Source organism: Phlebotomus argentipes, unplaced genomic scaffold (assembly GCF_947086385.1).
Source record: "Phlebotomus argentipes unplaced genomic scaffold, Phlebotomus argentipes genome assembly contig_75, whole genome shotgun sequence".
Classification (NCBI taxonomy): Eukaryota; Metazoa; Arthropoda; class Insecta; order Diptera; family Psychodidae; genus Phlebotomus; species Phlebotomus argentipes.
Window position 1 is genome coordinate 1,549,388 of NW_026776170.1, and position 16,991 is coordinate 1,566,378.

At 33.6% G+C, this 16,991-nt stretch overlaps 1 protein-coding gene across 4 annotated transcripts; it reads right to left on the reverse strand.

Annotated features, from left to right (window-relative positions):
- Positions 1-19: 19 nt before the first annotated feature.
- On the reverse strand, positions 20-16,221 carry LOC132257118 (serine/threonine-protein phosphatase 2B catalytic subunit 3-like). Of its 4 annotated transcripts, none has more exons than XM_059753889.1 (9): positions 16,063-16,221; positions 15,875-15,961; positions 14,199-14,639; positions 13,433-13,890; positions 12,667-12,874; positions 11,415-11,447; positions 3,366-3,441; positions 3,204-3,301; positions 20-2,188 (listed from the first exon to the last, which is right to left on the reverse strand). In XM_059753889.1, exons 2-9 carry the CDS (start codon positions 15,951-15,953, stop codon positions 2,016-2,018), a joined length of 1,566 nt encoding a protein of 521 aa, XP_059609872.1. In that variant the 5' UTR covers positions 15,954-15,961; positions 16,063-16,221; the 3' UTR covers positions 20-2,015. The 4 variants fall into 4 exon arrangements, with proteins under 4 accessions (XP_059609872.1, XP_059609870.1, XP_059609871.1 ...); XM_059753887.1 differs by having other exon boundaries at positions 3,366-3,450; XM_059753888.1 differs by having other exon boundaries at positions 3,366-3,450; positions 16,045-16,221.
- Positions 16,222-16,991: the final 770 nt, after the last annotated feature.

A 16,991-nucleotide genomic window follows, 5' to 3' on the forward strand; every position in this document is an offset into this window, starting at 1 on the left:
TTAAATTGCTACAACAGACTGTAGTAATTAAACGTGAAATATATTTCTTTCTCAAACTACATTTTTGGAAACAGTCATGCAAAAATCTATTAGGAGACAGACCATAATTATATTAATGAATTAGGAGAAACACTATGAGTATTGGGAGAATAGTTTTCTATCACTTGTTTGAATTTCTGAAAAAAAAAATCTGCCACGGGATGGTGACAACGTAAAAGGTGATATGGTAAATCTGAAAACTTTTTATGTAAGTACTATAAGAGGCTATACAAGTGGAAAGTAATTTTTTTTAATTTCTTTTTATAATGTGGTAGCCGTAAACAATAATCAAACGCTACTGTTCCAGAAACAGCTTCTTATATAGAGTGGTGTTAGAAAAGTTATTGTTCTTAGAACTGCATATGAAGAAAGATTTACACATTAATAGGACGGAAAAAACATAACGGAAAACTTTCAGTGCAGACTTATACTTTCCTCCGTTGAAGGCTGTATTTGGATCCCAACTAATAAGGAAAATGTTATAGAACGAGCAAACAAATGAGCTAATGGTTTGATCTTGTTAACTTTTCTCTTTTAATCGTTTCACGGTTCGATGTGAACTTGCTATAATTCTCGAAGTTTTTAAAACGCAAAATATCCACTCTATAAAAATGCTCGAACACGATTTTGAAAACATCAAAAGTCCGCTAATCTTGTTGCACACGCCTAGAGTCCTATTAGTTACTGTTTTCAACCCATTATGTTGAATATTATCTTTTCCTCGCTCTTATTGGTGTGATTTTTTTTGAAAAAGGATCTTACAACAGAAATATTCAATTTATATGACGCGTAAAATTATGGACGTAACTGTGTTATGGTTGTTATTTATTAATACATTATAAAGTAAAAAAAAAATGTTTTGGTATCAGAATCAAAGACTGGTTGGCTGGTAATATTAATCACACTCCATTAGACAAAAATTATTATACAATTCCTTTTTACTATTTTTCAGACTTAATATAACTTATAATTCATCATAGTCGATACATAAAGATATAGAATGGGCAACAATGGCGCTTGATGAGATAATGTACTGACTAAAATAGACTGTAGATTAAAAAGATATGGTGTTGGAAATTAACAAACAAAATATTGTCGAACCTTAAATGTAAAGCTACATCCTGAGTCAATTTTAAGTCATATTCGTCTCAATAGTTATGTCTATAGGTATAAATTTTGTTTTATATTAAAGGTTTTTTTTATGTATTCTAAATGGGTAACAAAATTTTTATATTGTAATCTAATGTGATAAAACATGACTGTTTACTTTATTTCCAATTAAAGTGCATTTTTATTAAAATGAAATAGAATTTGTTACGGACATTGTAATTAGATTTAAGATGCAGTTAATTTGGGGAAACGTGTCGAAAAATTCGCTGAGTTTTATTTATTTGCATTACTAAAGTGAGAGTTACTAGCAATTTCACCCCCAAACAACACTTACAGTTGTAATTGCCTATTGCTTGTAAGAAAGTATATTTTGCATACGTTTTATGTATATGACAATCTACCACTTTATAACCTCTTACCATCATAAACCTACATCTTTTCTTTTGCATGCATTAGTAATTTTTATCATCTTGAATTTTTAGGATATCGCCCAACAAATTTTTATGAATAATGTTGTTACAAAAAGAGAAATACATATTTTATATGCAGGAAAACCAATTTTCAAACATTGTATCAGTATCAACACAAAAAAAGAATTAATTGAGGAAGGTACACACCATGTCAGTCACACATTAAGATGACTATCATAATGTATAGGTGTTAATATGTGTGTTCACACACATTCTGAGTCGTTTTTTTTTGTCTTTTTAGTCGCCATTCCTGTTCTCTATCGGCCCATTTGAGTCCATTGTGTACGCTCCCATCTGCGTAAAATCACAAACACTCGCACAATAAGTACAATGCTGATTGTCGCCCTTTTATTGCTGTTTTTTCGCAAAAGGGCGTTGCGATGATGTGGTATCACTTCATGATGCCGCATGGCTATTCTTTTGACTCTCTGGTGGAGCTTTAGCTTCGTCACTGGGACTCGGTGTAGGCGGCACATCCTTACGTGGTGGCATTCGTTCGTTAATGGCATCTAGACCCTTAGCCTCAGCGAACGATGTGATCTTGTGATTGGGAGAAAATCCTTGTAGAGCTGAAGAGAAATAAATAGTAAAGTTTAGACTGTAAGAACCGAATAAAGTAAGATCTATAGTTACATAAATATGCTGGAAACCAAAATAGACAGTAAAAGACAAAATACTTCTGTTTATGTAGCAGATGAAATTTAAGTCGCTAACTCGAAATATCATAGGGAACATTGAGCCTCGTTACGCCGGCCAAGTTAAATTCTGAATTTAAATTGATGCAGCATTTATTTGACAGTTCTCCATACAAAACTGTCAAATAAATGCTGCATCAATTTAAATCCAGAATTTAACTTGGCCGGCGTAAAGAGGCTCAATGAGCCTCTTTATGCCGGGCCAAGTTAAATGCTAAATTTATCATTAAAGTAGCATTTAACAATATTCGGCTTTATTTTAGTCCATGGCGTTGATACCGGGACACACGCGCTTAAACTGAAATCGAATCATGTTGCAACGCGACGCGCAGTCACGAATGACGTTCAGTGAAGATGTGTGTGAGAATTTGACAGCCCACACGCATGCGCCACCGCGCAGTTTGAGCCGACTTTTAAGTCATGTCGGACTAGCTTTAATATAAATGCTGCATTTATATTAAAGCCGACACGGCATAAAGAGGCTCAATGATTGAAAATTCACTTTAAGTAAATCCGCATTAATTAAAAGGAAACTCTAGGACAAGCTAGAAATATACGCTAGTTTAGTGCCAATATTTTGAAGCAAAATTGCACTACTTGTAATTGAATGTTACCCCAATAAGGATTGTCAAAGTCAAATTCAGCATTTCTTCCGATTTGTCACGAAAAAATATAAATTTTTCCTAAAATTCTTTATTCATGAAAACTACTAAGAGCTTTACTGCTTTATATGCAATAATTCGCAAATAAAGCTGTATTTGATAAATTTACTTAGAATTACTTCCAATTATGAAACCTTATTATGTTAGAAAAAGACATTAAATTCATAACAACATAACTTAAATTTAACTTTTTTATGAAAATTCTTTAATAAGGTGTATCAAATTACCATTTTTTAGAGATGTCTTGCCACCTGAAAGGGCACCAAGTGGCAGAGCTCCGGTGGGTGTAAGTCCTTTCAATTGCAAAACAGACTCAGATTCCTCCCTGTCACGAAGTACAAATTGAATTCACATAGAATGAAATTTCTTTATGTTTCATAAACTCTTACCGCAGTACAGAGAAAACACGTGCCATTTTCCCAATGGCGCGGATCTTATTACGAATCACTTCCTTTCGCAGATTCGCTGCATTACCTGACGATCAAAATAAGTATGTAAGAAGAAAATACAGCACAAAATTTTTGTATATTTAATTCGTTTTCAAGCTTATCTAGTCGTTTCTCATTTCCGCTCTTCGTATAACAATAAAAATAAAAAAATCAAATTTGCTAGTCTTCGCTGAGGCATTCAATGATCAGTAGGGGTATTTTTTTTAAGTTCAAGGCACATGCAATGGTGATAGTGAGGTAGGCCAGGCAAAGCAATATACTCAATGTTAAGTAATCACATGCATGACAGATTTAGCATAGATTAAATATACAAGGTATATGAGTTTAGTCATAAATACAGAAATTCTTACAAATAAAAAACAGGAACCGACTCATATGGGCATTGCACTCTGTGATAAACGGGGATACCGCTAATCGAGCGTCAGTGATGTTAACACACCGATAAGACATAGCTTTTATTTATCATATTGTATTATTATTATTATTTTTATTTGTAATTGATGCCCCTGTTTACAGAATAAACAATACTTGAGGCTATATGCACCCAGTAAGTTGATTTTACATTTAAAATTGAGTACAAAATGTACGTTACTGAAACACGCTCAAACGCTCTTTTGGTGTTATACCTAGGTTTGATTTGCACCGAAAGTTGAAATTCGATTATTTTCTCATGATTGTACGTGTTAGACTCTCTCACTCATTTCGATATCCTTTCCGTAAAATATAAGAATATATTCGTATATTGCTATTTTAATAAATATTACGCAGAAAAAATTGCAAGTAATATATTACAATATTTTTTTCTTGTGCTGTGCAATATCCACAACATGTCTACCGAAATATAGTGTACAATGCGGTGTATGTATTGGCATTATGATCAGCCGATAACGCAACTCTGTTTTTTTTATTGTCTGTCTATTGGCTGTCATTAACAAGGTTACTTCCTTGCTACGATAAATTTATTACAATGTTAAAAAAAATTAGCGCCCGTTGGTAAGATCTAGCGCAAGTGTACATATATTTAGACCTATAGATGATCTTTTGACAACGACTTGAAGTTCTAGAAGTCAATGATAATATTTTAAAGACGAATATTATGTTTCAAAGCTCAGCTATTTTAATAAAACTTCTTAAATATTTCGATCTTTAAGAAGTAACTCAAATGAGAGTCTATTTTTATATAATTTTACGATACCCGGTACCGGAAACGTTGTCCCGGATTGGAATAAGGACACGTGAAAAACTTCTAATGTGATTGGAGAATCAAAAATCATTCATCTAGGACCATATGAATAAGCCAGAAATGCCTAGTTATTTAATAAAGAAAATAATTTTATTTAATTATTAAGAAAAATTGATAATAACAATATTGTACATATCGAAAATCTGAGAGGTCTTTGTAATTAAAGCCAAACATACGCCGTTAAGTGAATGTCTTGAATATGTAAGGAAAACATTCGCGGTAATTTTACATCACTGACATCAATAAACAATAGATTTAGCACTAGCTTTTCATATATCTGTACATAAGGTTGACACAGTTGCGATTCTAGATATATTCAGTTGCTCTTGTTTCAAATTAATAGCAGAAAAAAGAAAAGAAATGATAACAGATGACAAAAAAATTGATAAACAAATAATTATAAACAGTAGATACTGTTGGCTAATATTCTGTGTATGAAGTATGTAGCGACCAAAACGCAATTTTGGATTGTTACTGAAATAACGGCATCAGCATGTCATTATCCCATTAAAAAAGAAAGATATGTTTTAAAGTCAAATATTCAAGAACCACTACAACAAATGTGTGGCATTATCATATATTTATTACAAATTTTCAATATAAAATTATTAAACCATTATACATATGTACCAAAATTAAATTATCACGCAAATTCACATGTAATCGTAAGCGTAAGCTGGCGTTAGTAATTACTTTCATTTTCAAATAATGGACGGAATTCTGACACTAAGTACAGACCAAGATTTTTTCACTTTACTGCTGTACGGTCCTAGCTAAACGTTTCATACTGGTAAAGGAAAGTAAAATTTTTTCTTAGACAAGATGGCCATACGGGCAAAAAGTGTAGCGTCTTTTGTAGCAGGAAGCCTTCCACGATCACATCAAATTCTACATACGCCAATTTCTTTTATTTTCCTTACATTTAGCGTAAAAATATGCGTGAAACCTTGGTGCGTTTCAACAAGCGTTGTTTTTATCATTTTAATCTCTTTGGTTAATAACCGACACTAAATCCTTCCGTGGTCCGCCACGGATCTTATATCTTCTTCTCACAGCACTTCCTAATTACCTTAAATGCTGTTACCTTAGTCTTTTTCTGCTTCCTCGTTCACAAAATAGCCTGACACTCAGTCTAGCCTCAATTAAATGGAGTCAAAACTTCTTCGAGAAATTATAATAAACACGCAAACCTGGCGTTTGGTGTTTGTTGTTAAAAAGCGCCTTTGAAGACGAACTTCTTCCTTGTACAGTCCGTAACATTCATGAAAGACTGGTAAGACAAAAATCATCAAAATGGCGCTCAAAATGTATCAAAGTTTTCACTTGTGCGCTTGTTTGCATCTTAGTGGCACGCGTATCTGACAGACACCAATTCGAGTCTGGAGTGGAAAGGAAATTAAAAGGAGAAATTTTTGAGAAGAGTAACAAAAAACTGAAAAATTGGGACATGTAGAAAATATGAGATTTTTTTAATAATAATATTTCATGTTTTGATTTCTTAGTCTTTACTTGGTGTCAGCATTCCACACAATATGTGACAAATTTTAGATATATGTATTTCAATAACCCTATAAAACACAAAACCTTCTAAAATAATTTCTATAGTTTCCTTGTAATGTAAGTATTAGTATATTCAAACATTGACAAGCTATGATTAGTATTTTATAATAGAATTTGAATGCTTTCAATTATATTCTTGCAAATATTTACGACGAGTTTTCTAATGTGGAATATGCTAATTAATTGCAGAATTTTAGTAAAATCCCGAATACGTTTCCTCTCTGCATACCATATTGTGATGTGGTATTTTCAGAACTACTATCCAACTGTTTACACTTTTTACACTTGATATAAATCAGTATGCTAGTAAACTTTATTTTTATTGTTATATGTTCAGCTAGTTAGCCTCTCGATCACTCTCTCTACCCGCCTTTTATCCCATTGTACTTACCCAGGAATATATGAGATGACGGGTTGGACCCAATAGAGCGGCCAATGGTACCATCGGAGTGTTTATAAATCACATGCGCGGCAGCAACAGGATGATGGTATCGGTAGGATTGGATAATTTTAATTGAAGTTTTGTTCAAATTCTTATCTTTAACATTTCATCTTGATAGTGACTCAAAGAAACACACTTGCAAAAATATCATATACAATTCTAATTTCATTAGAATAGAGAAACGAGAGTTTAGGGGGCGGGGATTGGGGTAAGTAAACAGGCTAATGCCTTTTCCTGTACACACAACCCCATTCCCAGATATTAACTGAGACTGAGAGAGAGAGAGAGAGAGAGAGAGAGAGAGAGAGAGAGAGATGAGAAAATGGGTTCTCAGTTCAGGTTACACACTAGTCTTATATTAGGATTCTGTTTACATATTCTACTTAATACAGTAAGCCAAATTCAAAAACACCTTCCTTTAACTTTTGTATGTTGCCTTTTTTTTTAGGAATGGCTGAACCTGTAAAAATGTTTTTCATTTCATGCTGTAGGTTGTGTCTTCAACCTATCAAAGTCAGAATAAGTTGAAGATGATTGATTTCAGGTCAATCGGTAGTCTTGTGTTAAAATGAGTAAGATCAAGATTAGTAAAAGATGAGTAAAAGCCTTCAGCCTGTGAACTCTCATCCAGTCTTGTAGTGTAATTGGGAGCACACTGAAGTACCAATTCAGGGGTCCCAGTTCGAGACCGGGCAAGACAAGTGGTTGGAAAAGATTTTTTTCAGACACTGTCTTGTCCAGGATGAGAGAAGAAAGGTTGAGGGTAAGATTTCTTAAAAAGATCAAGATAGATCAATATGTGTTGATTTGGAATTTCTTTGGTAGACTAAGAGTCATTATCCGATCTAGTGAAAATATATGAATAAAGAGGAGAAGAAAAAAATGCAAATTATTCACATATTAGTTTTTACCGTCCGAGGGTTAATTTTGGCGCGCCTCATGGGCGAAAACCTTTCGTCTTCGCCAAATTCCGAACTATGATTTTAACTCAAGATTTGCAACTTCTGCTGAATATTTCTCAATTGATATAATAAAAGTTCATTTATTTCAATTTGTTCGAGACTTTTACCACTTTAGCCTGTGGTTTCCTGGGATAATTTCCGTTTTCTAACCGAATAGGCTTAAATTTTTATTTATTATGGTTGTGTCCGAGAATATATTACTATTATTATTATTCGCCCATAAGTATAAAGCTTTTGTGAGCGTTCTTTGTGTCCACCGACGTCTAAGTGTTGATGACCAACCTCCAGAGCAAAACGGTGGAAAAGCTCTTTCATAGGTTGTATAAGCTTTCTTCCCCACCTCTTACATAATGAGAATAAAGAAAAAAAGCAGTTAGGACGCCAAAAAGGTTTGGATTAACCGCCGCTTGATATCTCTGGGAAGTTCATTCCAGAGAATCACCCAACAAAAAGAGAGTTTCGGAGGATGCGGATTGTTGATGTTGTGTCCGAGAATATATCTATCTGTATATCTAAAATAGAGTATTTCGTGACATATTTGCCCGACAAGCTCGTGGTAAAAGGGCTGACAATCTCTGAACTAGATTTATCTAATGTTTCATAGAAATTTCCACCGTAAAAACTTTTATTTTCGTGAAAAACTTGACATTTACTCAGCGGTGTGGTAAAATGAAAAAGCGATTAATCACAGGAGGAATTACAAATTACATAAGTGACCAAGCTCGGGCTATTATAATAGCCACTCGACGCTGACCGGATCATCCCGAGTGTTTTACTGCCTTTATCTACTTTTGTGTTTAATTTTAGAAATCAGGAAACAGTTTAATTTTTGGAGAAATGTATGAACACAATGTGGAAAAGATTATAGCAGTGAGTGCGTTATACATAAAGATTTCAAAACTCGCCAATTCTATATTTTGATTATCAAAAGTCTCAATGCCATTTGAAAGACCATTAAACTCTAATTATTTCTTGTTTTAAGGTAATTGTCTTGAAAATTGAAAGAATTATTAAATTTTCAGCAACAAAAGTAAAAATTGCCTAAATTTCATAGGTGTCCTAACCTAATTTTTGCTACTGTGTATATATATATTTTAAACATTTTAGTTGTACATACATGTATATACAATTTAGTAAATGATTTTTGTGTGACCTGAACTGAGCAAGTGAACGGTTCTCAAAAATATCAAGTCTATCTAAACTATAATTTTCTTGAGTCCACGCAAACTTTTACAGATAATAGTCTCATAAAAACTCACAAGTTACAAAAACAATGATTAATGTTCAAAATAATACTTTGGGGTAAGTGAAACAAAAAACCAACTTATCAAATCATGTCAAAAACCATTAAAGTAATTTGACGTTAAATTAAGCATATTTCTTTCGGAGCGACAAAAAGGTGGTGGGAACTGAGAATTCAAAGACGCAAACAGCAAAAGTGCAAGCGTTTATAAAGTCAATATGAGTTCTAATAACTATACGTTATAGTTACTTCACTCCCACCTTTATTGCACATAGTGTATTGGTGTAATTGTGTGTATGAAAAAAAGTGTGACTGCGTTAGCTCTATGTAGTATAAATGGGTGTACAGACCACAAAAACATAACTTTTCTTCTTTTATCTGTGGAACGAAAATTTCCACGAAAAAAGAAATCGTGTTATTTTGAAAATTCTATTTGCACTGTCCAAAGTGAGTGATTTAATAGAAACTTTGATGAATACTTCTAAAACTGCTTCTTATTTTGTTTTATAAAATGTTAAAAAATATACTTGTATTCCAATCCAACTTAATGCTAAATGCATGATTTATAAAGTATATCTTTGCCTTATCTGCCTCACCCATGCCAAGGCTACAAAATACAGCTCAGCATTTAAGAGCATTTACTGCGAAAATTCTCTAGAATAGTAATTGAAAGCACATAGTGGTGTTACATTCGGTACAATTCACATAATTGAATTGTGAATTGTGACTGTAATCTATCACTATAGAAAAAGAGCGTGAATTTCCTTGACACAAGAACATTTTTTACCTGTTGGCATTTATCAAGTCTAGTGATACAATGATTAGATAGCAAGATCTGGATAAATTTTCCTCTACAGCTGTCTTGGATACGATGAGGAGGATAAGGCAAATTATGAACACACAGCTCAGTGACTCATGGTAATTACCGTATAATATATATAATATATAATATATATAATATATATATATATATAATATATATATGTGTAATATATATATATATATATATATATATAAAACTAAACGTATGATAATCACAATCAAGAAAATTTACATATTTCAAGATATAAGTAAAACTTTTACAGAAAGCAAGTTTTTTATAGTAAAAATTGATAGTTAGGATATTCATATTAAAAGCTATACATATATATGCGCATCGCCAAACTAAATTTTGCACATATATTTAAAACACTTGGTTGTGAAATTAGCACAATTCTTACACATATTATGGGGAGCAACGTGAATCATGGATAATTAAAGTTTTCCACTTAATATTTTTTAATAAAAGAAATTTTATCATTACTAAAATTACACTGATATTCTGCGTCTGATATTAAGAAATTAGGTAGGTGAGAGTAGGGGGGAATAGGACAGGGCCAGATTTTAACATCGTGTTTCTTATCCAGGCCATGAAAGGAATGAAACTACCTTTCAATCAAAGGTCTCTAAACTCTACATTACCACTGATATTATGAAAAATATTGGGGATTATATTTTAAAAATTAACCAAATTACTTTAAACGATAGATTTTCAAAATTTTTGCGATCCAGTTTTGTGCTTAGCGCGCACAAGTCAGCGCGTGTGAAACCCTCGTTCACTATAAGCGGAGCAAATTCGGACAGGACCTTTTCTGAACAGAAAACTCAACTAAATTTATGTATTATACAGTGCAAATAATATTTAATAGCCTGATATTTAACATTTGTTCATGGTATTCTTGCAAGGATTGAAGAAAAAAAATTTCCTTCTTCTGTATCTGTGCCTAACTACAGACCTCAACAAAAATCCATAAGTTTTCTAATGATTGGCTAATTTATTGGCCATGTAATAATATAAAGGCTTTCTGGATAATTTCTTTAGGATTCCACTTTATCAATTAAAAAGAAAAATGTTGTCCGAACAAGAGCCCGAAATATCCCCAAAATTGTTCGAAATTACCAAACAAACGGTCTTTTGGAGCACATAATCAATACAATTCAAATAGCCAAATTGTAAATGCATCGAGCGTCGAAAAAAATTGTACCAAACTGTGCCGCGCTCTCCTTAATATAAATTTTTGTACTATGTTAACAATGCAATACAAATTATATTGATAGTGTAATTTAAACTTTTCTTTACCCATTCCGTACACTAAAATTAATTATGATTTACATATTCTTATAAATTTCAACGGAATACCAAATTAAATCATTTTTCATAGTAGCAAACATAAGAAAGGCTCACTGGTTTCAACCACAAAATTATGGTCTATGTGAATACATATAGTGTTGATCAGTTTCAGAAGAATACATCAATATTACTACATATGTGAAAATATTTTATATATTCATTATTTTGGCTTGCAAATGTAATTTTCACTTGATAATAGAATTATAGAACTTGACATGCAAGCGGCAGCTCAACAACAAATCCAAAGACAAAAAACTCATAGAGTAATAAGATTAATTATGACGAGAAGACTGTTTTTTTCTGAATGGCCAAAATCAAAAATATAAGTTAACACGAGTTACCGAATTGTGGGCCCAACGGCACACTTACCAGTTTTATTTTTCAGTATGATTCGCTTTTTAACTAGCCCAATCACGCGTTATATTGTTTTTTTTTTCAAGAGTAGGGTTTTTTCGAATCAGGGATATATTTTTGTTTTATCGTGAGAGACAGATTATTATGAGAAACACATAGAAGAAAAAAAGAGAGAGAGAGAATAAATGATAAGAAAATAAAAATACCGTATTATTTCTCTGATTGATTACTAGAATGGTATGACTATAGTATTATATATATATATATATATATATTATATATATATATATATATATGGTTTTTTTCCGATGTGCGCAATGGTAGTCAGTGTCCTAGACCAAGACATGAGTCACATAGTTCTTATTCATATAAATAATTATACTATAAATAATTGCAAAAAGCCACATTTTGTTCTTTATATAACATGTTTATATTTGTTGAATTTTGAAATATTTATAATCTCTTTCAAAATATTCGCTTAGTTTCGAAATAAAGATATCAATTATACTTATATATACTATTTGTGTCTGTAATTTTTGCTAGGAAAGCGGAGGCCTAGTCTTGGTGACTGCTTGCCTCCGGTTTTTACTTTAACAAGTGGCACCGTGGGGTGAGAGGGATCTCGCGCACTGAATTTATTGTGAAGACTACAACGTTTTAAAGCGCATCATAATACGTAATAATTTTCATTACGAGTATAATTGATTTTCAATGAATTATGAAGTAAGACGATATAGTTATTCTTATAGTTTGTAATTTTTTGCTGACTTCGATATTTCGAAGTCAGTTAAGTGTTGCTGGAGCGTTAGAATTTACTCTGTGGTTTTCTTTGGCGTTTTTTATTTGTAAAAAAGAGAATATGATTCATATCCTGTCAAAGAATAAAAACCAAAAAATATTTCAACAATTGAAGCTCTTGTCAGAAATTTTGTATTAATTAAATTTTTTTACCACATCTTCCATTATTTTTCATACCATTCCAGCTATCATCTGACACTTATAACAGTTTCTTTAGCGTCTCTCTCTCACAATGTTGTATGAACAAGACAGGAGTGGAATTGAGATATTTATAAGACATTAGGATGTAATTAATAAAAAAACACCTTACCATCAGCTATAAATCCATTCACGGTCATGGTAAACCATCAAAGGCAATTGTGAAAGAGAGAGATATTTAGCAATACAACACGGTACTCCGTAAAGTTGTATGTCACAGAGATAGCATATTTGGTAAAAGATAATGGCCAAAATATGAGTTTGTACTCACCTTCTTCCAATGCATCGTCCCCATCAGACATTAATTCGTCGTCAGAGCAAATGTTAAGAACGTTGACTAGCATTTCAGTGACTTTTTCACCCACAAACGGTAATGACCACGTGAATACATCCATGAAATTTGGAAGCCAATAAGGATGGGGTGAGCAATTAAATTGGCGTATGTTCATCACGTTGTTTTCATATTTTAGTACAGCCGCCTAATTGTATGTAAAAGAAAATTTTGATATTATTTGAGAAAAACATTTTTTTTTCAAGGTGTTTGTATTGAAATATTTAAGAAACTAGGATTAACGGCACAACTTATATATATTATCGCTCGCGGTATCCAAAAACCCTAATCCAAAAATTAGGCATGAGAGATTGTTACATCCGTTCAATAGACACTACATTCAAATTTTCATTTTCTTAGACATCTGTCCGTTCATCATCACATACGTGCTTCTAACGAATAAACGGTAAGACTTATAGACGTACAGTTTCCACCAAGCGATTCATAGTACGTAATAACTGAGAAGAGGTTTATGTCTAATCGAAAACTCAATCCTTCTTCCAGGCTTTAATTTTAGTATGTCAGAGCTGGCATATATTCCTTTCAAACGAACTCCCACTTATAGCGGTAAATAAATGTAATCTCACACTTGGACTCCATTGTGACGAACCAATTTTAATTTAGTATCGAAAACCGTTGGAAATAACAATATTTGTAGAGAAAGACTTGATGAATTTTATAGGAACTAAATTATATTACAACTTACCTTGTTATTATACACATCAAGATAATTCGGTGCCGAAAATATTGTAATTAATGATGGAAATCCAGTAGTCTGACTCTTCCTATACATTCTGTATCCTGCGTCTTGTGCTTCGTGTGCTCGAATGATACTAAGTAAATTATTATTCTGCAAAAAGTCGCAACAAGCAGCGTAGCTATAGAAGTAAGAGCAACCACGGACGCTATTATGAGAATAAAACTCGCAACTCTTTTCATTGCCGAAGTCCTCCAAAGGATCCGACCACAACAGATCGCACATTGGTCCATATGCAGGTGGCTCCTTAAATCTATCCAACTTCCTTATGTCATCCAGATCATGAATTTCTGGTGACAAACCACCGTGAACGCAAAGGAACTGCTGATTCATTAAAGCCGCCAGCGGTAGACAATCAAACGCTTCCATGCATGCATCGTAGACACGTTCAGAGTATTTAATTTTACCTGAAACAACGTAGGAATGTATAAGAGGTTTGAAAGTAAAAATATAAAATAGTACAAAAGGCGGATGATGACACACTTCGCGTCTCACGGTCTATTTTAAAACGTGGCAATTTTGAATAGAAGTAAAATTAAAAATATGTCGAATTTTTTATATGAAAATATTTAAATTATAGCATTAATAGAAAAGTATTTACTGTTAGTAAATTTTATCAAAACATCCTTACATTGAAACAAAAATTTTCTTCACTGTATTTTAGGGGATTTAAATAAATGTGTTCAAAATATCTATAGAATACATATCTACTTACATTCTTGTTTGAAAGTAAAGTATTCGGTTAGGTGGCGACACTCGTGGTTTCCGCGAAGTAGATACAATGAATTGCAATAACAACGTTTGAGAGCCCATAAATACAGAACACACTCGATACTGAAATAACCCCGGTCAACATAATCACCCAGAAAAAGATACTTAGTAGTGGATGGCGGTCCACCCACTTCGAACAATTTCATAAGGTCATAAAATTGACCGTGAATGTCGCCGCACACAGTTACTGGCGCCTCAATGTCAATCATTGTTTTTTCGGCCTTGAGCAGATCCGCACCCTCCTGGATGATACGCAGCGCTGCTGCCTCCTCTATACGTCCTTCCAGGATAAAATGCTGTTTGAGTACTTCGGGCTGTGGTTTTCCAGTGCGCGCATCAAATACCTCCGCTAAAGTGAGTTTATGACTCGGAGGGAATAGTACGGCTGATGGTAAATGGAAAAGAAATTGAAATATTACAATTCAGTTTTGTTCTTATTTTGAGAAATTCACAAGTGAATTTGTAAAATTATGATTTTGAATATTTTGCATGCTTTCGCATATATTTTACAGCTGTGACTCACTGGTCAACGTGCTTGTTTCCTAATAATACAGTCATTAGTTCAAATCCCACTGATTGCAAATGTTCGAAGACAGCAGAGTGTGAGAAATAAGGCCTTTCAATGGCTAACTAGAATATCCTAAGCGGTTACTATTGAATATTTTTGCTAACAAACGTCATTCTTAATTGGAAATGTCTTTTGCATTCCGATTATATATATGAAAGTGTTCTTGAAATTAATAATGATTGGGCGGCAAACTGACAATCTACTGCCGTACTAAAATAATAAAACAATACAAATTTGTTTCGAATATCTTCTCTTATGTTGAAGGCGTCAGCCTTCAATGGGATGTTAGTGTCACTTAAGTAAGTAAGTCAGGGGATTGCAAGAAGTTCAAATGTGGTGTCAGAAACTCGATTCCTCGATATGTCAATCGATTTGACGATGGCATCGGCGTGCACACAATCGATTATTTTTTGAGAAATTTTTTTCCAGTTTTTCATGGTTTTAAGTACCATAAAAGACAAAAAACACCCGAAAATATGTATTTATTAGCACTAAAAGCTTTCAAACACAAGAATTTTGAATTTCTCTGCACAAAATATGTCATGAAAAACGCTCGAGCATATGCTTGACTATGCCACTGTTCGCGGTTCAGGAAAGAAAATCTACTTTCCCCAATTTTTCTCTGGAACAAATGTTGGTCCTTATATGATTATTGACCACACGATAAGTGCTATTGAAGAGCGATCTTCTGCAGCAGATTTTCATGTCAAAATTTTGTATCCTTAGCAACTTTTTGAGGCCATTGATCGTATTTAAAAGAAAGCCAATATTTTCTAGTTGTTTATTTTAGCGACCTGGATAGGATTTGAGGGTCGAATTGTACAAAAATGTTGCAAAGAAATTTGCACTGCAAAGGCAAATTGTCTAAAATATGACAAGAATAGCCGTTGAGAACATAACCTAAAAGTTTCATCGATTCCCATACAAAATCGACTTCTTCCAATCCCCTGAAGTATTTCATGATCGCGACAATTAAAACTGTCAAATACCTATAATCTTTGCAGAGTTTTTCAATGGATTATTCATAAGAAAGAAGGAAGTGCTATACTCACTGTCAATCACTCTGTCTGTGGTTGAAGTCCTCGGCTGGGTTTTGGGGGGCGCTGATGCTGTCTGACTGGCCGCCGACATGTTTATACCTACAATGAGAAAAATGTGACAAAACGGCCTTTACGCCCCTACCTAAACAGAAACGTGGGCGCAACTGTGTTGTATGAATTACGCGCTTTTCTCTGCTTACTGATATTATTACGCTATTATTCGCTAAATTTCTTCAAGCGTATGCAGCTAAAGCGCAACACTCTTTTCGGTCACTTTTGCATACACGCCTGAAAACGTCGACTTACACCCTATTTTTACACTTAGTTCACGATATGGCGCTAGTTGCTCCCGTCTCCCAGTTGAAGTAGTATACCACACGAGATAAGTATGCGTATAGGATACGTGTAATTTCTGTTGCATCTGAAACTCTGCTCACAACCGCTCTTCGGCGATTAAGCAGGTTGAGAAGAAGAATTTTGTTCTTCGCCACTTGCGTCGCATCGAGCGAGATATATCTTTCATTGCACTTTAGACAAAGCATTTTTGATTAACATGGCAAATTTCCATAAAATCGCAAATTAATACAGAGCGGCTGTGGCTCAGTGGTTAACGCGCTTGACTCTCAATACTACAGTCGTGTGTTCGAATCCTACCAATTGCAAATGTTCAAACAGAGCAGAGCGCAAAAGATTAAGCCATTCACTGGCAAATAGAATATCCTAAAGGGTTACTCTTGAATGTTCCAATTGAAAGATACGCTTCACTGGATTTTTCTTGCGCTCTGTCCCTATGTAAAAAGGTAGACTTTAGACCCACTTATTGGGTTGGTCCTGAAATTACAGTTTCGCGCGCCATAAAAACAGTGAGAATATTTTTCTGCGTTCAAATATTGGTATCCCATATCAGAAATTGAAAATTTTTCCGCGGGATTTTCCCGCGGTGATAGAGGAAATATAGTTTTGGGTATGTCAATAGAACTGATAATTCCTAAACTTAACAGAGAGTTCGATAAATTCATTCTAATTTTCTCGAAATGCGCTGAGGATGGAGGTGCATCACGTGCTTCGGGAAGACTTCAGCAAAAGGAACAAAGAAGAGTGCTCAACACATGCTGAGCCTGCAAATATG

What these genes read in the sequence shown, in the direction of transcription:
- LOC132257118 (XM_059753887.1), bottom strand. Translation starts at nt 15,953, where the DNA reads ATGTCGGCGGCCAGTCAGACAGCATCAGCGCCCCCCAAAACCCAGCCG. An exon ending in TTGATGTGTATAATAACAAG is followed by an intron (nt 12,875 to 13,432) that starts GTAAGTTGTAAT and finishes ACATACAATTAG; the next exon opens with GCGGCTGTACTAAAATATGA. An exon ending in CATACTGAAAAATAAAACTG is followed by an intron (nt 3,451 to 11,414) that starts GTAAGTGTGCCG and finishes TTTGATCGTCAG; the next exon opens with GTAATGCAGCGAATCTGCGA.